Raw genomic sequence first — 23,685 nt, 5'->3', positions numbered from 1 at the left:
CAGATAGCCTATACAGGTTTGATATATCATAAATAGATTAATCAGTAAAATCTGCTTTAGCAAGGCACAGTCAGTAAAACCCCTTTACTGACGTTCAGCCCCAGGGAGGAGCGTACCCTAGTGGTGAAGGGTCCCAACATTTGAACTACGGTTTACACTTAGGATATCCAATCAATGGAGATTGTATGGATTATCGTCTCATTCAATTTATTTAGTTAAATTGTCGAACATACCTTTCTAGGTTCTTCCAATTAAATGAGACAACTTAAACTTTGCATATTAACCGGGATGAAGCAACCTCTCAGGTAATTCAAGTTTAATACCCAGATAGCCTACCCAGGTAGGACTAATCATTGGCATTGATTAATTCAATTTGCTTTAGCAAATTCATTCACCCTCTGTAGTGCCTTGCGGTCGGAGGCCGAGCAGTTGCCATACCGGGCAGTGATACAACCAGTCAGGATACTGTCGATGGTGCAGCTGTAGAACCTTTTGAGAATATGAGGACCCATGCCAAATCTTTCCAGCCTCCTGAGGGGGAATAGGTTTTGTCGTGCCCGCTTCACGCCTGTCTTGGTGTGCTTGGGCCATGTTAGTTTGTTGGTGATGTGGACACCAAGGAACTTGAAGCTCTCAACCTGCTCCACTACAGCCCTGTCGATGAGAATGGGGGAATGCTCGGTCCTCTCTTTCCTGTAGTCCACAATCATCTCCTTTGTCTTGATCACGTAGAGGGAATGGTTGTTGTCCTTGCACCACACGGCCAGGTCTCTGACCTCCTCCCTATTGGCTGTCTCGTCGTTGTTGGTGGTCAGGCCTACCACTGTTGTGTCGTCGACAAACTGAATGATGGTGTTGGAGTCGTGCCTGGCCATGCAGTCATGAGTGAACAGGGAGTACAGGAGGTGACTGAGCATGCACCCCTGAGGGGCCCTTGTGTTGAGGATCAGTGTGGCGGATCCAGGATCCAGTTGCAGAGGGAGGTGTTCAGTCCAAGGGTCCTTAGCTTATTGATGAGCTTTGAGGGCACTATGGTGTTGATCGCTGAGCTGTAGTCAAAGAATAGCATTCTCACATTGGTGTTCCTTTTGTCCAGGTGGGAAAGGGCAGTGTGGAGTGCAATAAAGATTGCATCATCTGTGGATCTGTTAGGGCGGCATGCAAAATTGGAGTGGGTCTAGGGTTTTGATGTGAGCCATGACCTGCCTTTCAAAGCACTTCATAGCTATAGACGTGAGTGCTATGGGTCGGGAATCATTTAGGCAGGTTACCTTAGTTACGTTACCTTAGTTACCTTACCTTAGTGTTCATGAGCACAGGGACTACACAGTCTTTCTGAACAGCTTTTGCTCTCATGCATGTTTCAGTGTTATTTGCCTCGAAGCGAGCATAGAAGTAGTTTAGCTCGTCTGGTAGGCTCATGTCACTGGGCAGCTCTCGGCTGTGCCACATCTGACCAGCGTCAGAGCCGGTGTAGTACGATTCGATCTTAGTCCTGAATTGACGCTTTGCCTGTTTGATGGTTCGTCGGAGGGCATAGCGGGATTTCTTATAAGCTTCCGGGTTAGCGTCCCGCTCCTTGAAAGCGGCACCTCTAGCCTTTAGCTCAGTGCAGATGTTGCCTGTAATCCAAGGATCATGTTTAGGGTATGTACGTATGGTCACTGTGGGGACGACGTCATTGATGCACTTATTGATGAAGCCAGTGTCTGATGTGGTGTACTCCTCAATGTCATCGGAGGAATCCCGGAACATATTCCAGTCTGTGCTAGCAAAACAGTCCTGTAGCTTAGCAGCTGCTTCATCTGACCACTTTTTTATTGATCAAGTCACTGGTGTTTCCTACTTAAATTTTTGCTTGCTCAGGAGGATAGAATTATGGTCAGATTTGCCAAATGGAGGGTGAGGGAGAGCTTTGTATGCATCTGTGTGTGTGGAGTAAAGATGGTCCAGAGTTTCTTTCCCTCTGTTTGCACATTTAACATGCTGATAGAAATTTGGTAAGATGGATTTAAGTTTCCCTGCATTCAAGTCCCCGGCTACTAGGACCGCCGTATCCCGGTGAGTGTTTTCCTGTTTGGTTATGGCAGAATACAGCTCATTCAATGCAGTCTTAGTGCCAGCCTCAGTCTGTGGTGGTATGTAGACAGCTACGAGAAATACAGATGAAAACTTTCTAGGTAGATAGTGTGGTCTACAGCTTATCATGAGATATTCTACCTCAGGCGAGCAATAGCTCGAGACTTCCTTAGATATCGTGCACCAGCTGTTATTTACAGAAATACATAGTCCACCGCTCCTTGTCTTACCAGACGCCGCTGTTCTATCCTGCCGGATAGCCAGCTGTATGTTGATAATGTCGTCATTCAGCCACGACTCCGTGAAGCATGAGATATTACAGTTTTGATTGCCCCGTTGGTAGTCTAATCCTCCGCGTAGGTCGTCTATTTTACTTTCCAAAGATTGCACGTTTGCTAGCAGAATGGAAGGAAGTGGGGGTTTATTCGATCGCCTACTAATTCTCAGAAGGCAGTCCAGCCTCTGGCCCCTTTTTCTCCACCTTCTCTTTACACAAATCATGGGGATCTGGGCCTGTTCCCGGGAAAGCAGTATGTCATTCATGTCGGGCTTGTCGGACTCATTAAAGATAAAAAAGGATTCTGACAGTCCGTGGTGAGTAATCGCAGTTCTGATGTCCAAACGTTATTTTCGGTCATAAGAGACAATGTTATGTACAAAATAAGTTTGAAAAATGAGTTCCAAACAACGCAAGAAATGAACAAAAAAACCACAATTGGTTGGGAATATGTCAATTAACCTGTCTGGGCTAGGGGGCAGTATTTTCACGTCCAGTTAAAAAATGTACCCGATTTAAACTGGATACTACTCTTTCCCAGAAGTGAGAATATGCATATTATTAGTATATTTGGATAGAAAACACTCTGAAGTTTCTAAAACTGTTTGAATGGTGTCTGTGAGTATAACAGAACTCATATGGCAGGCAAAAACCTGAGAAAATTCCATGCAGGAAGTGGCCTGTTTGCGAATTTGTAGTTCTCCCTTTGCTTCTCTATCAAAACTACAGTGCCCGTGGGGTTATGTAGCACTTTCTAAGGCTTCCATTGGCTCTCTAAAGCGTTCAGAAAGCGGATTGACGCGTCTCCTGTCTCCGGGCAGATAACAGGAGCACATTTTGTCAGTGGACTGCCTGGTGGCTAAGAGATAGGAAATGAGCATTCACGAGACCTCGCCATTTTTTCTCTTCCTTTTTGAATGAATACAGCATTGTCCGGCTGGTATATTATCGCTATTTTACGAGAAAAATACCATAAAAATGTATTTTAAACAGCGTTTGACATGCTTCTAAGTACGGTAAAGGAACATTGTGACATTTTTTTGTCTCGAAATGCGCTCGCGCGTTACCCTTTGGATAGTGACCTGAACGCACGAACAAAACGGGGGTATTTGCACATAAACATGGATTATTTGGAACAAAAACAACATTTGTTGTGGAAGTAGCAGTCCTGGGAGTGCATTCTGTCGAAGAACAGCAAAGGTAATCCAATTTTTCTAATAGTAATTCTGAGTTTAGGTTGCCCCGAACTTGGCGGTGTCAAATTAGCTAGTCGTGATGGCTGAGCTATGTACACAGAATATTGCAAAATGTGCTTTTGCCGAAAAGCTATTTTAAAATCTGACATAGCGATTGCATAAAGGAGTTCTGTATCTATAATTCTTAAAATAATTGTTATGTATTTTGTCAACGTTTATCATGAGTAATTTAGTAAATTCACCGGAAGTTTTTGGTGGGAATACAATTTCTGAACATCACACGCCAATGTAAAAAGCTGTTTTTTGATATAAATATGAACTTTATTGAACAAAACATGCATGTATTGTATAACATAATGTCCTAGGAGTGTCATCTGATGAAGATCATCAAAGGTTAGTGCTGCATTTAGCTGTGTTTTGGGTTTTTGTGACATATATGCTTGCTTGAAAAATGGCTGTGTGGTTATTTGTGTCTATGTACACTCCTAACATAATCTAATGTTTTGCTTTCGCTGTAAAGCCTTTTTGAAATCGGACAATGTGGTTAGATTAACGAGAGTCTTATCTTTCAAATGGTGTAAAATAGTTGTATGTTTGAAATATTGAAATTATTGCATTTTTGAGGTATTTGTATTTCGCGCCACGCGATTCCACTGGCTGTTGAATAGAGTGGGACGCTAACGTCCCACCTAGCCCATAGAAGTTAACTCATATATATTCTCTACACACAACAGATCGTCTTTGACCATGTACATTTTTCTAAACCAAGTACTGTTGCTGAAATCATTTACTAAATGCATATTATGAGAATTCTGACCTTCAATTGATCTATTCATTGGAGGGATAACCTGTTATCCTACACCTAAAGGTGTTTGTTATACACAAATTAATTAAGTTAATAAAACAACATTTGTATAGTTCCAATGACTTCAAATTCTGGCATTTTACTTTTTAAAAGTTTGTTTCCTAGGTAAATCATAGATATATTCTCCACACTTCATTAAAAGGAACCTGATCCTATGTCCCAGCAACACAAGGAACGGGCTTGCATGCCTCTAAAGCAGAAGCAACCGTCTACAATGCCTCGGCAGAAGCAACCAGCCACAACGCCTCAGCAAGTGTGACGACTGCCGCTAATACCTTGGGTGAAGCAACCGGCTCTCATGCCTCAGCAGCAGAAGCAACCAGCCACAATGACTCGGCAGAAGCAGCCGTCCAAATTTTCCATCAGAAATCACCTGCTTGACTCGCATTACAAATACTTTGTCAGCAAATGTACACAAGATTTAAACCAGCCTTGTTAAAACTACACCGTGGCATCATATCTTTGCCTTTCATGTTCAGTCATATAACCAGACTATACCTACAGACAGTTGATGTACTGTCACATGCCTATTTTGATATCTATTTCCCATACCTGTCTTTCTCTTTGTCGCTCGCTCTCTCTCATTTTCTCTTTCCCTCTCTCTTTTTCTTTTTCTCACACAGACAGCAGTGGGTTTGTACCAGTCAGAGGTGAAGGGGCACATCCTGCTCTTCATCAACAGGGGGAGTGGTGACTATGAAGTGCTCAAGGACCGGCTAGGTCAGGAGCTCTGGACCCAGAATTCGTTGAAAAGGTGAGAGCAGGCAAGCAGCTACTGGACCTGAAAGAGCGACTCACTAAAACCTCTATTATATTGGCTATTTGATTCAGATCTTAAGATAATGTCCCTAATCCACTATTTGGAACAAGTTATTTTGAATCAACTCTTTAATTGCAGCTTGAAATTAATTTGTAATTTGATTAATCCGAATCAGATGTTTTGAACTGCTCTGTGAACTGACAAAACCCTTACCAAATGCGGGAGATAAGGAACTGCCCATCAACAAAATTCATATATATATGGTAATTTTGACATTGGTCTCGTCCAATAAAACCACGTTTTGCTACGTTGTGCCCTACTGAACATAACTATGATTTATTTGTCACAGTTCCTGTTTGTGCTGGTAAACGGGGTGAAGTCCAATGAAAAATCTCTGGCCTACTTCGGCCTGATGTCACGTGACCTTCCCCGCGTGAGCATTTACGACGGCGAGTCAGACATGAAATGGCTCATGCCCAAGGGAGAGATCTCCACTCACTCATAAGAGGCGATCTCAAGGTCTGAGGTGAAAACAAACCTGAGTTCAAATAGTACTGGTTTTCTTTCAAATGCCTTTGAGAGTTGATTGAGCCTGCCTGGAGTGACAGATAAACTCAATTAAGAGCAGCTATAAAAGTATTAGAAAGAAAACAAATTCTACTTGAACCCATGTCTATGGAGCAGTATATGTTTAAGTGGCTATGATAATATACAGAAAGCAGCAGTAAATTATACTGAGTCGCCTCTATATAATGTTTCTATATTGCTTCTCAAATACTTTTTTCTTAATTTTAGGAGGTGAAGCAGGCAGTAGTACCTGATCCTAAAACTGAGTTGTAAAACAAACAAATAAATTAATGTAAATAATAATTGTCTGTTTTGGAGTCAGTATTGATTTCTGCCTGAATCTTATATAGGCTATGGTGGGCATGGTGTCTCTTTATGTGAGGTCAAGTCGCAGATGACAGACTTGCCAACAGCTCAGTGGCTACTCACCACTGAGATTTTGGATCTGATGGTTACAATCGCAACTGACTGACCTCAGTAGACTAATAGAGCCTGGAGGGTCTAACAGAGAAAGAAGAATTGGAATCTGTCTTCAGAAAAAATAACAGTTGAGGATTTCAAATGCAATCACAAAGAAACAACAAATACAATAGAATACGATGCAGTATACTACAACACAATACATATTTGTGTATTTTCATGCAAATGCTACATTTAAGTGCAGAGTTGTGTTCAAAAACATGTGTATTTCAGTATCTGGGTTATATCTAGGTTATAATACAAATTGTATTATTTGACAGTATTTTGAAATACATATTTAATTGCATTGTAGTGAATTTGAGTGTGTGAATTTGAGTTTTTCAAACACTTTCCAAGTGTATTTCCAAATACGTCAAAACAATTAACTACTTACCTTTTCAAATAAAAGATCAGAATACTTACTTTGAATGTATGTGAAATTAATAGAAATATTTTAAATATTATTATTATTATTATTTGAACCCAGGTCTGATTTAAGTGACATACATTTGCGTTCCAGTTAAAGTAGGCCAGCCTACAGCAGTGGAAGAGGGGAGTTAGTGCATATTTCTAGACATTAAGAGCTGTACAATAAAGTAAAGAAGGATTGGAGCATTGGGGTGAATATAAAAGACCAGAAAAAAGAACAGATTGTCTGCCTGCTGTGCTGAAAGAAACAGGAGAAGAAAAGGAGATGGGAATTTTCAAGGCACAGACTTGGAATCAAGTATAATTATCAGGGATGGAATGCAAAGCGGAAACACCAGTCGGAATAGGGAAAACACTATTTGCAGATTTAAGGGGGCTGGAGATATATGCATAGCTATCTAAACAGTTGCATTCGAGTTTATGTGTTTGTGGATGTGTACTGCAAACAAAATTGAGACAACATTGGAAAAAAATGCTTCCACAAAAGAGGGTAGACAGTCAGAGGATGATGAGATGGGTTGTTGTCTTGTGTTTTATTTAATCCACATGAGGGAGACATTTTATGGAGATAGTGGGCACCTTCGAGCTGATCACTATTGTCAAGTCAGTGACAATTGTTGGTCACCGCCATTCAAAGTGTGTTGCGTTCCGGGGATAAAACAACCAAGTTTCTGCAATTGCTCTTCACCATCTTCATCCTGCAGCCATCACATGTCATGTGGGGGCTCCATTGTCAACCAATCATTAGTGTTTTTGTTTGACCCACACGAACAAAAACATGACTGAAACAGGAACCAATTTGCTGCAATTCATGTGCTGCAATTCTCTCTCATTTATTGATTGTATAATGCACACACTAATTATTTCAGTTTGTGAGTGGGTGTTGGAGACATGTTTTTTTTACATTATAAAGGAAACCTTTTATAAACAATGGCAACACTGCCATGGTGATCTGAGCCTTGCTGTTGGAAAACGACATTAGTATCCGAATTTCGGTTGTCACAGATGCACCTCTCCTGACTTTACTTCTTGACTTTGGTCTACAGTCAGTTGCTTTAGCCTTACCACTCAAACGAGCCCTACTGTAGTTTGCCTCTGAAAAATTAAAGACTCAGATCATCAAAAGCATAACATGAGTGTTTAATTGGTGTCTGTCTGAAATCAGAATTTGTCCAAGATGTTGCACTATGTGCAACTGAAACATGTTAACCTTCTACTGTTGCTATGCTGAACGAAACACACTGTTTAAAAGAAGGCATATGTAAAATAATGGTGCCTAACGGTTCCTTTAGCCTCTAATCTTCAAATGAATCAAATTAATTTTGTACAAGCAAGAATTTAAACCGATCAATGAAGTGCCAAGACAAAATGTGTTTCCTACTTTAGATCAGGGGTGTCAAACTCATTCCATGGAGGGCCTAGTGTCTGTAGGTTTTAGTTTTTTCCTTTCAATTAAGACCTAGACAACTACTGTAGGTGAGGGGAGTAATTAGTGGCCTTAATTCAGCAATCAAGTACAAGGAAGGAGCGAAAACCCACAGACACTCGGCCCTCCGTGTAATGAGTTTGAAGCGTGCTTTAGAGTAAGGGCTGTCGAACCTGTCAGGAACTCAATTAGAGAATCAACCACACCTGAGTACATTTCTGAATTCCAAATCAACCCCTAGCCCCTATACCTACCACTTAGTCACTTATGGGCATTTGAAACGATCAGATAGGTTAAAGAAATATAGTAATTGCTTCACCTTGCCTTCTGATAGTCTGGATGCAATTGTGGCCATATTGCTTATACCTATTCAATCATTACTGATTCACAGAAGTGTTTAGGCCAGGGTGTAGGATTTAGGGGTCAATTTGGATTTAGGAATCAAATGTAGTTCAGGGGCTTACAGCTGTCCTTAATTAGCCAATGACGTTAGAAGGGTCTGGGATTTGTTTAAAAGGAGCAACCAAAAAGCCTGCCAGATACAGCAAAAGAGATATCATACTAGGGCTTATACCGGCCATTAGTACTGATTACTGGGGAGGTTTTGAGGTGCAAAATGGCCGTGATGATTGGAATCGCTTTCAGGTAGGTTTTTAAAAGTATTGATCTAGTTTGTTTCCCTTGTCCTTCAGGTGTTACAGGTAGCTATGTTTCTAACAGACTTTCTTTTTTCCTAAGAGTTTCTTGGCTTTGTTGCCTGCTAATTGGAGGGATAACCTGTTCTACATCAAGTGAGTTTCTACACATTAATTTCCAATAACTTCAAAGGCTGGCATTTTACTATTTTTCTCTTTTTCTAACCTAGGTGATGGGTATCCTGCACTAGGTTCTGATGCAGCATGGCTCTATGCCGGCTCACTTAGGTCTAAAGGATATGGTAATTACAACTCTCCAACAGCTCAAATGCAAGCGCAGCTGACCGAAGAGCAACAGAAGCATCCGGCCGTCATCCTGCAAAAGCAACTGGTCCACATGCCCCAGGCACCTCAGAAAATGTGGTATCCAGCTCAAATGCCCCAGCAGGAAAAGCAACCGGCCGCCATGACCCAACAGCAGACTCTACCGGACAGTTATCCTAAGCAGCCTCAAGCAGTGTTGTATCCAGCTCAAATGCCCCAGAAGCAACCAGCTACTGAACTTCAGCATCAGAAGGAACAGGCCTCCATACCCCAGCTACCTCAGCAAGTGTGGTATCCAGTACAAATTCCCCAGCAGCAGAAGGAACTGACCACCATGCCCCAGAAGCAACTGGCTCCAATTCCTATACTGCAGAAACAACCAACCGCTATGCCCCAGCAAGCATGGTATCCAGCTCAAATGCAGCAGAAGCAACCAGCCCCAATGCCTCCACTGCAGAAGCAACCGGCCACCATGCCCCAGCAAGTGTGGCATCCAGCTCAAATGCCCAAGCAACAAAAGCAACCAGCCACTGAACCTCAGCAGCAGAAGGAACTGTCCGCCATGCCCCAGCTTCTTCAGCAAGTGTGGCATCCAGCTCAATTTCCCCAGAAGCAACATGTCCCTATGCATCAACCGCAGAAGGAACTGACTGCCATTCCACCACAACTGTGGCAGTATGCTCAAATGCCCCAGCAGCATAAGCAACTGGCTGCCATGCTTCAGCAAGTGCGGCAACAGGCCACCATGCCCCAGATGCCTCACGATGTGTGGTATCCAGCTAAAATGGTCCAGAAGCAACAAGCCGCTGCAACTCGGCGGCATAAGGAACTTAACGCCATAACTACGCAAGAGTGGCATCCAGCTCAATTTCCCCAGCAGCAGAAGCAACCAGCCCTAATGCCTTTACCGCGGAAGGAACTTACCGCCATACCTCAACAAGTGTGGTATCCAGCTCAAAAGCCCCAGATGCAGAAGCAACCGGCCGCAGAACTTCAGCAGCAAATTGAACCGACCTCCATTCCTCAGCCACCTCAGCAAGTGTGGCAACCAGATCAATTTCCCCAGGAGCAGAAGCAACCAGCCCCTATGCGTGTAGCACAGAAGGAACTGACTGCCATACCCCAACTGTGGCAAACGGCTCAAATACCGCAGAAGCAACCGGCTGCTGAACCACAGCACAATGAACCGGCCACCATGCCCCAGCAAGAGTGGCATCCACCTCAAATGCTGCAGACGCAACCAAGCTCCATGCCCCAGCAAGTGTGGTGTCCAGCTCACATTCCCCAGCAGCAGAAACAACTGGCCACCATGCTGCAGAAGCAACCAGCCCCAATGCCTCAACCGCAGAAGCAACTGGCCACCATGCCCCCGCAAGTGTGGCATCCAGCTCAAATGCCTCAGCAGCAAAAGCAACCAGCTACTGAACCTCAGCAGCAAATTGAACCGACCGCCATGCCCCAGCCACCTCAGCAAGTGTGGCATTCAGATCAATTTCCCCAGGAGCAGAAGCAACCAGCCCCTATGCATCTAGCGCAGAAGGAACTGACTGCCATACCCCAACAACTGTGGCAAATGGCTCAAATGCCCCAGCAGCATAAGCAACCGTCTACCATGCTTCAGCAAGTGTGGCATCTGGCGCAGAAGCAACAGGCCCCTATGCCCCAGCAGACTCACGATGTGTGGTATCCAGCTAAAATGGTCCAGAAGATACAAGCCGCTGCAACTCGGAGGCAGAAGGAACTGACCGCCATAACTAAGCAAGAGTGGCATCCAGCTCAATTTCCCCAGCAGCAGAAGCAACCGGCCTCCACGCCTCTACCGCAGGAGCAACTGACTGCCGTATCCCAGCAAGTGTGGTATCCAGCTCAAATGCCTCAGAAGCATCTGGCCTCCATGCCGCAGAAGCAACCGACCACCATTCCACAGCAACCAGTGTATCCAGCTCAAAAGCCCCAGCTGCAGAAGCAACCGGCCGCTGAACCTCAGCAGCAAATTGAACCGACCTCCATTCCCGAGCAAGTGTGGCATCCAGCTCAATTTCCCCAGCAGCAGAAGCAACCGGCCTCCATGCCTCTACCGCAGGAGCAACCGACTGCCGTATCCCAGCAAGTGTGGTATCCAGCTCAAATGTCCCAGCAGCAACTGGCCTCCATGCCGCTACCGCAGAAGCAACTGACCAACATGCCTCAGCAAGAGTGGCAACCAGCTCAAATACCGCAGAAGCAATCGGCTGCTGAACCACAGCAGAACGAACCGACCACCATTCCCCAGCAACCAGTGTATCCAGCTCAAAAGCCCCAGCTGCAGAAGCAACCGGCCACCATACCCCAGCAAGTGAGGTATCCAGCGCAAATGTCCCAGCAGCGGAAGCAACACACTGCCATGCCACAGCAGCAACTGACCCCCATGCCTCAGCTATTATGGCATGTAGCTCAAATGCCCCAGAAGCAACTGGCCCCAATGTCTCAGCAGAAGCACTACGAAAGCACTGAAGATTGTGCCTGTGGTAGCTCTCAGGCCAGCATCGTTGAACAGTTGGGTGTCATCCCAATCTATTCCTACAGTTCCAAATCGCACTACGAGAGTGGCAGAACTGTCTTCTCCCAAACCCGCTACACTCCTAGGGAGGCAATGCCTGTTGACAGTGGAAATTCTCCCAAGGACAGTTATGTTGTCATTGGTGCACCAAGCATATATCCACCAGTAGTGAAGGATTCTGCAAGGTAATGGGTTAACTTTAACCTGCTCTGAACTTTGCTCTCTGAATTTGAAGTCCTTTGTACTAACCATATATCTATCAACAGGAAAATGTAATGGATTCATCCTCTAGAAGCTCTAATGGTGAGAATTGTTTTTGACATTGGTTACTTAATATTTTTTGTTGCTCACACCATTTCTTTCTGCTTTTGTTTTGACCAGGAAGTTGCTGGTGCTCTTGCTACTCTAGCGTGATGGAATCAATAAACAATTTTACTTGTCTCTTTGAAATAATGGTTCTCGTGTCCATTGCTTGCTAATTGAGAACAGGTGGTGTGCATTCTGTAGTAAAAATGACTGCTGTTAAGTTAATTCTTTGGCCTTCTAATCTTGAACTTATATGGTGATTGCATCAACTTTCATAGTATTACCACGACGACTGCAAAACAGTTTCTTTCAATCACCCATGTGGGTATAACCAATGAGATGGGAGAGGGAAGACTTTCAGTGAGATCTGTGTCAGAAATGGAAAGGAGTTCTATTTTAGCCTATCGCAGACATTCGTTGGCACGCCGCGAGCAGTGTGGGTGCAATAATTGAATAACATGGATTTCTAAATTCATTTTGCGATGCGTGCGGTCTGGTCAGCATGCTAAACTATAGCCCATACCTCAAATGTCAAATCAGTTTAGAAGTGTCTGTTCCATATCTAGGTGATGGCTCAAATGTTAATTTGGACACTTTGACCCCTGTTGGCACATCTACCTCCTTACTCCTGTTTGTTTGGGTCACTTTCAGATGCGTCTTACTATTGTGGGGTCATAGAGGGAAACGTAACTATGCTCGAGTCAAATTTCCATAATGGTCATAGTTTGTAGGCCAAACCTTTCTGACGCTATAGATGTTTTTGAGACTGCTTTTTGGGGTGTCTGACCAACACCACTGTAGATCGGCCCCTGTCCACCGCAGATGCGTAAGGGCGACAAGCAGATGCTGTGGATTGAGACGCAGCCCATTCAAAACTTTGTAGCTTCAACTGGATTTTGATGAGCCTTTTACTTTGACTGCCTCAATACTCTTCACCTAGACCATTTTATTGTACCACAGGCTCCTATAGAATGGATTCGGTGTATTACATTTTTACAATGCCTGGAACGGTTTAACCTATCAATTAACAAATATATTCTGTACAGACGGTCTTCAAACATGTACCTTTTTCTTAACCAATTATTAATCTAACTGCGTCGTATGAGAATTCAGCACTTAAATGGATCCATTAAGTTCCAAAGAGGAAGCTGGTAGGCACTAGCATGAAAGTTTAGCTAGCATAAGATGTCACCCAGGACTTTATGACAACTTGACATATTTGCCTGTTGACTCTGTTTGGCCACAGACTCATGAACATGAATGAAATTGAATTTTCTACAAGTTACGCTTTGCTGTTGGACAATCTCTTGTCTAGCGTACGTCAACAGACAACTTCATTTAATTTGTCACAATATGGAATTGTTGGACACAATCTCAATGTGTCTGCAGCCTTTTTGCACAAAACATTTCTACCAGACCACTGAGGTTGTACCTGCAAAAGCCCCTGACAGGAACTTCATTAGCCTGCATTAAAAGGTGCACTTGAAGCTCACCCAGTGCAATGGATAGTTAGATTTCCCTCTATAAAACCATCGGATTGGTCCATGATCCTCTAGACCCAAATTGCTACAGACCTATATCTATCCTGCCCTGCCTTTCTAAGGTCTTCGAAAGCCAAGTCAACAAAAAGATTACCGACCATTTCGAATCCCACTGTACCTTCTCCGCTATGCAATCTGGTTTCAGAGCTGGTAATGGGTGCACCTCAGCCACGCTCAAGGTCCTAAACGATATCATAACCGCCATCGATAAGAGACATTACTGTGCAGCCGTATTCATCGACCTGGCCAAGGCATTTGACTCTGTCAATCACCACATTCTTATTGGCAGTCTCAACAGCCTTGGTTTCTCAAATGAGTGTGTCAAATCGGAGGCCCTGTTGTCCGGACCTCTTGTAGTCTCTATGGTGGTGCCACAGGGTTCATTTCTCGGGCCGACTCTCTTCTCTGTATACATCAATGATGTTGCTCTCGCTGCTGGTGATTCTCTGATCCACTTCTACGCAGACGACACCATTCTGTATACTTCTGGCCCTTCTTTGGACACTAAGTTAGCTAACCTCAAGACGAGCTTCAATGCCATACAACTCTCCTTCCGTGGCCTCCAACTGCTCTTAAATGCAAGTAAAACTAAATGCATAAACTTCAACAGATCATTGCCCACTTGTCCAGCATCACTACTCTGGACGGTTCTGACTTAGAATATGTGGACAACTACAAATACCTATGTGTCTGGCTAGACTGTAAACTCTCCTTCCAGAGTCACATTAAGCATCTCTAATCCAAAATTAAATCTAGAATCAGCTTCCAATTTCGCAACAAAGCATCCTTCACTCATGCTGCCAAACATGCCCTCGTAAAACTGACTATCCTACCGATCCTTGACTTCGGTGATGTCATTTACAAAATAGCCTCCAACACTCTTCTCAGCAAATTGGATGCAGTCTATCACAGTGCCATCTGTTTTGTCACCAAAGCCCCATATACTACCCACCACTGCGACCTGTATGTTCTCACTAGCTCCAGGTCATCTGTAAGTCTTTGCTAGGTATAGCTCCGCCTTATCTCAACTCACTGGTCACCATAGCAACACCCACCCCTAGCACGCGCTCCAGCAGATATATTTCACTGGTCATCCCCAAAGCCAACACCTCCTTTGGCCACCTTTCCTTCCAGTTCTCTGCTGCCAATGACTGGAACGAATTGCAAAAATCACTGAAGTTGGAGACTTATATCTCCCTCACTAACTTTAAGCGTCAGCTGTCAGAGCAGCTTACCGATCGCTGCAGCTGTACCCAGCCCATCTGTAAATAGCCCATCCAACCAACTACCTACCTACCTCATCCCCATTTTAGTTTTTCTGCTCTTTTGCACACAGTATTTCTACTTGCACATCCTCATCTGCACATATATCACTCCAGTGTAAATTGCTAAATTGTAATTACTTTGCCACTATTGGCCTATTTATTGCCTTACCTCCTTCATTTGCACACACTGTATACAGATTTTTCTATTGTGTTTTTGACTGTACGTTTGTTTATCCCATGTGTATCTCTGTGTGATTGTTTCTGTCGCACTGCTTTGCTTTATCTTGGCCAGGTCGCAGTTGTAAATGAGAACTTGTTCTCAACTGGCCTAACTGGTTAAATAAAGGTGAAATAAAACCAATTAGAACAAGTACATTTATCTAAACCAAGTATTGTTGGTGAAATCATCTAACTACACAGTATGAGAACTCAGACCTTAAATGGATCCATTTAAGTTCCAATGATGAAGCCGGCAAGGCACTAGCAGGGAAGCTTAGCTAGCATAATGTCACATGGAACTCATTCACAAACATTGACACAAATTAACACATTTGCCTGCTGTGGTCGACTGCCTGTTTTGCCAAAGACTCATGACACGGGATGAAATTGTATATGCATTCAATGGTCTGCTTTTATGTAAAAAATGTCAACTCGGTGTTGTTGGCCAATCTCTTGTCTACCATGCAGTAGCACTCAAATTTGGACACACGTACTCATTCAAGGGTTTTCTTTATTTTTACTATTTTCTACATTGTAGAAAAGACATCAAAAATATGAAATAACACATATGTGACCCGATTCAGGAAACTAGGCGAATGTCGCAAGTCACGACTTCACAGGAGAGCCGTTTGAACGTAAAAATCCAAATGTTAGCTAGCTAACATTGGACCTGGTTGGTTAGCTCCCAGCACTGTGGCATTGTTGCCACTTTTTTCATTGTTGTTTAACTAGCTAACGTTAGCTGGCTGGCTCATTAGCTAACGTTACGTGACGTGTGTACAACACCCGTTGAATACGGCCGGTGTCAGTAAACGTCTGCAAGATAGCGTCATGAAATTGTTTCCAGCAGAACTGGTTAGGCTGTTTTCATGATATCCAGAGGTAAACAAATCATCGGCCGTAGCGTCAAGTGTGTGCTCCGAGAGCGAAACGAGATGGGTGGGCCTAAAGCTTATTAAGAGGGTGTGAACGATGCTGAGTGGGTGTAGACAAAGAAGAGCTCTAAACTAGATACCAAAACATTCAAAGGTGATTTTCTCAAAAGTGAGATTAAAAGTTGATCAACTGTCAAAGCAGAATTACTTTCCCATTGTTCTTCAAATGCAGTGTATGATATACCATTTTGGAGCTCTGAGTCTCTACTTTTAGCAGATGTAAAATTACACAATTTCACATTTTACTACATAAGATCGAAACCAGGTGGTGAGTCACATATGGAATCATGTAGTAACCAAAAAAAGTGCAAAAAAAATCTAAATATATTTTATATTTGAGATTCTTCAAAGTAGCCACGCTTTGCCTTGATGACAGCTTTGCACACACTTGGCATTATCTCAACCAGCTTCATGAGGTAGTCACTTGGAATGCATTTCAATTAACAGGTATGCCTTGTAAAAAGTTCATTTGTGGAATTTCTTTCCTTCTTAATGCGTCAGTTGTGTTGTGACAAGGTAGGGGTGGTATACAAATGATAGCCCTATTTGGTAAAAGACCAAGTCCATATTATGGTGAGAACCATTCAAATAAGCAAAGGGAAACGACAGTCAGGAACATTTCAAGAACTGAACGTTTCTTCAAGTGCATCAAGAGCTATGATGAAACTGGCTGTCATGAGGACCGCCACAGGAAAGGAAGACCCAGAGTTGCCTCTGCGGAAGAGGATAAGTTCATGAGAGTTACCAGACTCAAAAACTGCAGCCCAAATAAATGCTTCACAGAGGTCAAGTAACAGACACATCTCAACATCAACTGTTCAGAGAAGACTGCATGAATCAGGCCTTCATGGTCGAATTGCTGCAAAGAAACCACTACCCAAAGACACCAATAAGAAGAGACTTGCTTGGGCCAAGAAACACGAGCAATGGACATTAGACCGGTGGAAATCTGTCCTTTGGTCTGATGAGTCCAAATTTCAGATTTGTGGTTCCAACCACCGTGTCTTTGTGAGACGCAGAGTAGCTGAACGGATGATCTCCGCATGTCTGGTTCCCACCATGAAGCATGGACGACGAGGTGTGATGGTGTGGGGGTGCTTTGCTGGTGACCCGGTTTGTGATTTATTTAGAATTCAAGGCACACTGGCTACCACAACATTATGTAGCTATACGCCATCCCATCTGGTTTGCGCTTAGTAAGACTATCGTTTGTTTTTCCATCGGACAATGACCCAACACACCTCCAGGCTGTGTAAGGTCTATTTGACCAAGAAGAAGAGTGATGGAGTGCTGCATCAGATGACCAGGCCTCCACAATCACCCGACCTCAAACCAATTGAGATGATTTGGCATGAGTTGGACCATAGAGTGAAGGAAAAGCAGCCAACAAGTGCTCAGCAAATGTGGGAACTCCTTCAAGACTGTTGGAAAAGCATTCCAGGTGAAGCTGGTTGAGAGATTGTCAAGAGTGTGCAAAGCTGTCATCAAGGCAAAGTGAGGCTACTTTGAAAAATCTAAAATATATTTTTGCACAACACACTTCTACCGGACCACTGAGGTTGGTCAGTGGCTCTACGTTAAAGCCACTGACCACGTTTACATGTACATCAATATCCTGTTATTCGGGATACTGAAGTATTTATTTTGTGTTGACATGTAAACATCAAATCCTGTTTTACAAAAACCTGAGAAAGCTTGTACCCCAGAGATGGGCTACTGTGGCATGTAAACATCTTAATTCTGTTTTTGTGGTATGCACAGGCTCCGTTTCGCATCTCATGGTTGTCTGACTCTGTCAAACAAATCAATTTAAAGTGGGCTACCTGCTCAGTTTGATCCACCATAACTGAGCTTAACGGCTACTTTCACCCCTAATGTAGACAAGTTTCTGCTTACTTACATTAGGTAGGCCATTTGTCAACTATAGTTTAATACATGCAGCTTCTCTTCTATCATAACTTGTTGCCCCAGAAGACTAAAGTAGTGCTCACATGTCTTATGTTGATAGAATGAATGCATTAATCTTAACAGGTTAAATGATTTTAAGGACCAGGTAGCATGCTAGAACACAGTGGAAACATTGGTCCTGTGCCAAATGTCATTTTGCGAGATTTTAAGGAAATGGAAAGCTGAGAATGGTCACTTCAGTTAGTCTTGGGTGTGTCTTTTATGTGGTTGAAATGCTGTCTGCTTGCAAACATGACACATTACACGTGCATTTGCATTTTCCCCGAGACGCTGATAGAAATATTTATCCACTCCTGTTCGCAAGACAATTTAAAGATACATTTTTATCATTTCACTGCAACTGAAGTTAATATAAACTCCTCAAAAAAAGAAATGTTCTCTCACTGTCACCTGTTTATTTTCAGCAAACTTAACGTGTAAATATTTGTATGAACATAAGATTCTACAACTGAGACATAAACTGAGCAAGTTCCACAGACATGACAAACAGAAATGGAATTATGTGTCCCTGAACAAAGGGGGAGTCAAAATCAAAAGTAACAGTATCTGGTGTGGCCACCTGCTGCATTAAGTACTGCGGTGCATCTCCTTATGGACTGTGTCAGATTTGCCAGTTCTTGCTGTGAGATGTTACCCCACTCTTCCACCAAGGCACCTGCAAGTTCCCGGACATTTCTAGGGGGAATGACCCTAGCCCTCACCCTCCGATCCAACAGGTCCCAGACGTGCTCAATGGGATTGAGATCGGGGCTCTTCGCCTGGCATGACAGAACACTGACATTCCAGTCTTGCAGGAAATCATGCACAGAATGAGCAGTATGGCTGGTGGCATTGTCATGCTGGAGGGTCATGTCAGGATGAGCCTGCAGGAAGGTTACCACATAAGGAAGGTGGATGCCTTCCCTGTAACACACAGCATTGAGATTGCCTGCAGTGACAAGCTCAGTCCGATGATGCTGTGACACAGCGCCCCAGACCATGATGGACCCTCCACCTCCAAATCGATCCCGCTCCAGAGTACAGGCCTCGGTGTAACACTCATTCTTTCAACGATAAACGCAAATACGACCATCACCCCTGGTGAGACAAAACCGCGACTCGTCAGTGAAGAGCACTTTTTGCCAGTCCTGTCTGGTCCAGCAATGCTGGGATTGTGCCCATAGGCGACGTTGTTGCCGGGGATGTCTGGTAAGGACCTTTATTTAACCAGGTAAGCTAGTTGAGAACAAGTTCTCATTTACAACTGCAACCTGGCCAAGATGAAGCAAAGCAGTGTGACACAAACAACAACACAGAGTTACACATGGAATAAACAAGCATACAGTCAATAACACAAAGAAAAAAAGTCTATATACAGTGTGTGCAAATGGCGTGCGGAGGTAAGGCAATAAATAGGCCATAGTAGCGAAGTAATTACAGTTTAGCAAATTAAGGTGCACCCGTGACCAGCTCGGAAACCGGATTGCACAGCAGAGAAGGTATGGTGGGATTCGAAATGGTCAGTAATCTGTTTATTAACTTGGCTTTCGAAGTCTTTAGAAAGGCAGGGCTGGATGGATATAGGTCTATAACAGTTTGGTTCTAGAGTGTCACCCCCTTTGAAGAGGGTGATGACCGCAGCAGCTTTCCAATCTTTAGGGATCTCGGACGATACGAAAGAGAGGTTGAACAGACTTGTAATTGGGGTTGCAACAATGGCGGCGGATAATGTTAGAAAGGGTCCAGATTGTCTAGCTCAGCTGATTTGTACGGGTCAAGGTTTTGCAACTCTTTCAGAACATCTGCTATCTGGATTTGGGTGAAGGAGAAGCTGGGGAGGCTTGGGCAAGTAGCTGTGGCAAGTAGCTGTGTAACTCTGCAGTTGTTGCCATCCTGTACCTATCCCGCAGGTGTGATCTTCTGATGTACCGATCCTGTGCAGCGGTTGTTATACGTGGTCTGTCACTGCGAGGACGATCAGCTGTCTGTCGTGTCTCCCTGTCGCGCTGTCTTAGACGTCTCACAGTACGGACATTGCAATTTATCACCTTGGGTCCATCTGCAGTCCTCATGCCTCATTGCAGCGTGGCTAAGGCACGTTCACCCAGATGACCAGGGACCCTGGGCATCTTTCTTTTGGTGTTTTTCAGAGTCAGTAGAAAAGCCTCTTTTAGTGTCCTAAGTTTTCATAACTGTGACCTTAATTACCTACCGTCTGTAAGCTGTTAGTGTCTTAAATAATAAATCAAAAGAAAAGGATAGGTCTCCCCATGAGACCCTCTCCGGGATACCGTCTTCTGGGCTCCGGGTCTTTCTGTATCCTGTCGGGCACACAAACTCAAACGTCTTAGCTCAGGCACTGTCTCCAACTACATGGAAGTCACCTTACTTCCCCCAGTCCTCTCCTGTGTGCTGCCCTTCTGGCAGCTTTATGGGGCTTGTACAGCTGGAGAGCAATCAGCCCTTGATTACTCACCCAGTCCCCAATCAGCCCCAATTAGCCCTGGGCGGAGAGCTCGTCGAGACCTGGCACGTCCAGCAGATGGAGCCATCACCTCGTGATGTATACTCTGTCTGTCACCAGGCCTCGACGAGTCTCCCCCTGGTGGCTGACCTGCTGTACGCCACCCCCTTAGCTCTGTCGGGGAGGGGACTGTCATCAGTGCGACGTACGTCTCCCTTCTCGATATTGCATCCGCGTTTCCATGCTTCGCCCCTGACCTGTGCACAACAGAAAAAGAGAAGCGTTGAAGGGACAAGAACCACCTGGTAACACGATCGTTTGTGTCCTTTCGCCTGGCCCTCCAAACCAGGGGAGCATGGTCCGTGACCAGGGTGAAGTGGGTACCCAACAGGTAATACTTGAGAGTGTTTAGCGCCCACTTCACCCCTAGACACTCTCTCAACAATGGAGTACTTTTTCTCTCTAGGAACCAACTTTCTGCTGATGTACACGTTGGGGTGCTCCTCCACATCGTGTATCTGGGACAGAACGGCGCCTAGTCCCGTATCACACGCATCCATCTAGATCACCATCGGCACCTGGAAGTCGGGCGTTACGAGAATCGGATGGGTGCACAGCGCTTCCTTCAGACAGCTGAACGCCGCTTCTGTCTCGTTCGTCCATTTCACTGTTTTCGGGAGGCGGACCCTGGTTAGATCAGTGAGGGGGTAAGCTAGAGCCGCAAAGTTGGGGATAAATCGGCTATAGTATCCTGCCAGTCCCAGGAAGTACTTGACCTGTGTCTTGGTGCGTTGAACGGGCCAGTCACGTACCGCGTGAACCTTCCTCTCCTGGGGCTTGATGTTCCGCGTCTAATCAAATACCCCAGGTACTCCAATTCCTCGAAACCTAGTTTGCACTTCTTGGGGTTTGTGGTCAACCCGGCTTGTCTGAGCACGTCCAGCACCGTCTGGAGGCGCATCAAGTGCTCATCCCAACCTTGGCTGTGGATGATGATGTCATCCAAATAGGCCGCTGTGTACTGCTGGTGGGGTCGAAGTACTTCATTCATCAGCCGCTGGAATGTGGGCGGGGCTCCGTGGAGACCGAACGGGAGCACCCGGTACTGATACAACCGGTCTGGTGTCGAAAACGCCGTCTTCTCCCGGGAGGAGGCTGCCAACAGTACCTGCCAATATCCTTTGGTCAGGTTAAGGGTGCTGATGTACCGGGCCTTTCCCAATCGGTCGATGAGCTCGTCCACCCTCGGCATGGGATATGCGTCGAACAAGCTGATGTCGTTCACCCCCCGGAAATCGTTACAGAAGCGGAGGCTACCGTCCGGTTTTGGGCACGAACACGATGGGGCTGCACCATGCACTTTGGAACTCTTCAACGACCCCCATCCTCAGCATCGCCTCCACTTCCTGTTTCACGGCCTTCCTTCGGGCCGCCGAAATCCGATATAGCCTCTTTTGTACCGTTTCGCCGGGTCGGGTACGGATGTTGTGTTCAATGAGGGTCGTGCGGCCCAGCTTTTCGGAGAACACCTCTGTGTTCCGATCGACAAGCTCCCTAAGCTCTTGCTTCTGGGCCGGGTCGAGGTCCTCATTGCTCGGGACCATCACTGGTCCCGTTGGCGTCCTGGGTCCCGACCATAACACGGCCAAGGCTGTCCTCTCGTGCCACTTCTTCAACAGGTTCACGTGGTAAATCTGAGATTTCCGTCTCCCCGGTTGCCATACGCGGTAACTGACAAGTCCCATCTTTTCGACCACATCGTATGGTCCGTGCCATGTTGCCAGGAACTTACTTTCGGCTGTGGGTATTAACCTCTCTGGGCTAGGTGGGACGAAATCGTCCCACGCAACAGCCAGTGTAATCCCGTGGCGCGATTTTCAAATACCTTAGAAATGCTATTACTTCAATTTCTCAAACATATGACTATTTTACACAATTTTAAAGACAAGACTCTCGTTAATCTAACCACACTGTCCGATTTCAAAAAGGCTTTACAATGAAAGCAAAACATTAGATTATGTCAGCAGAGTACCCAGCCAGAAATAATCAGACACCCATTTTTCAAGCTAGCATATATTGTCACAAAAACCCAGAAGACAGCTAAATGCAGCACTAACCTTTGATGATCTTCATCAGATGACACACCTAGGACATTATGTTATACAATACATACATGTTTTGTTCAATCAAGTTCATATTTATATCAAAAACCAGCTTTTTACATTAGCATTTGACGTTCAGAACTAGCATACCCCCCGCAAACCTCCGGTGAATTTACTAAATTACTCACGATAAACGTTCACAAAAAACATAACAATTATTTTAAGAATTATAGATACAGAACTCCTTTGTGCAATCGAGGTGTCCGATTTTAAAATAGCTTTTCGGTGAAAGCACATTTTGCAATATTCTGAGTACATAGCCCAGCCATCACGGCTAGCTATTTAGACACCCACCAAGTTTAGCCCTGACCAAACTCCGATTTACTATTACAAAAGTTTGATTACCTTTGGTGTTCTTCGTCAGAATGCAGTCCCAGGACTGCTACTTCAATAACAAATGTTGGTTTGGTCCAAAATAATCCATCGTTATATCCAAATAGTGGCGTTTTGTTCGTGCGTTCAAGACACTATCCGAAGTGTAAATAAGGGTCACGAGCATGGCGCATTTCCTGACAAAAGATTTCTAAATATTCCATTACCGTACTTCGAAGCATGTCAACCGCTGTTTAAAATCCATTTTTATGCCATTTTTCTCGTAAAAAAGCGATAATATTCCGACCGGGAATCTGCGTTTAGGTAAACAGACGAAAGAAAACAAAGCATGAGGTCGACTCGGGCACGCGCCTGAGTCTCACAGTACTGTAACCAGCCACTACCCAAACGCGCTACTTTTTTTCAGCGAGAGCCTGCAAAGCCACGATTCAGCTTTTTGCCGCCTTCTGAGAGCCCATGGGAGCCGTAGTAACAGCAGAGATTCTCTGTAATGGATAGAGATAATCAAGAAGGGCAAGGAATTGTCAGACAGGGCACTTCCTGCATGGAATCTTCTCAGGGTTTGGCCTGCCAAATGAGTTCTGTTATACTCACAGACACCATTCAAACAGTTTTAGAAACTTTGGAGTGTTTTCTATCCAAAGCTAATAATTATATGCATATTCTAGTTTCTGGGCAGGAGTAGTAACCAGATTAAATCGGGTACGTTTTTTTATCCGGCCGTGTCAATACTGCCCCCTAGCCCTAACAGGTTAAGACCAGCACCCTGTCTCCCACCTGGAATTCTCAGGGCTGGGCTCCCCGACTGTAGACCTGGGCTTGGGCGCGTTGGGCCTTCTCCATATGTTCCCACACGACAGGCCATATGGCTGTCATCCGCTCCCTCATCGTCTCCACGTGTTCTACCACACTGCGTAATGGGGTCAGTTGGGCTTCCCACACCACCTTTGCAACGTC

General features: G+C 44.7%; 1 protein-coding gene across 2 annotated transcripts; it reads left to right on the top strand.

Moving 5' to 3' along the window:
• The first annotated feature begins 8,597 nt into the window (after nt 1-8,597).
• Nucleotides 8,598-12,006, top strand: LOC106564579 (mediator of RNA polymerase II transcription subunit 15-like). 2 transcript variants are annotated; one of them, XM_014130722.2, is made up of 5 exons: nt 8,598-8,703; nt 8,797-8,849; nt 8,924-11,741; nt 11,823-11,859; nt 11,938-12,006. In XM_014130722.2, the coding sequence occupies exons 1-4, from the start codon at nt 8,675-8,677 to the stop codon at nt 11,830-11,832; spliced, it is 2,910 nt and encodes a 969-aa protein (XP_013986197.1). In that variant the 5' UTR covers nt 8,598-8,674; the 3' UTR covers nt 11,833-11,859; nt 11,938-12,006. The 2 variants fall into 2 exon arrangements, with proteins under 2 accessions (XP_013986197.1, XP_013986198.1); XM_014130723.1 differs by having other exon boundaries at nt 8,599-8,703; nt 9,017-11,741.
• Nucleotides 12,007-23,685: the final 11,679 nt, after the last annotated feature.

The sequence above is a fragment of the Salmo salar genome, chromosome ssa12, assembly GCF_905237065.1.
Source record: "Salmo salar chromosome ssa12, Ssal_v3.1, whole genome shotgun sequence".
NCBI classification, from domain to species: domain Eukaryota; kingdom Metazoa; phylum Chordata; class Actinopteri; order Salmoniformes; family Salmonidae; genus Salmo; species Salmo salar.
This window is presented reverse-complemented; position numbering and strand designations above follow the sequence as displayed.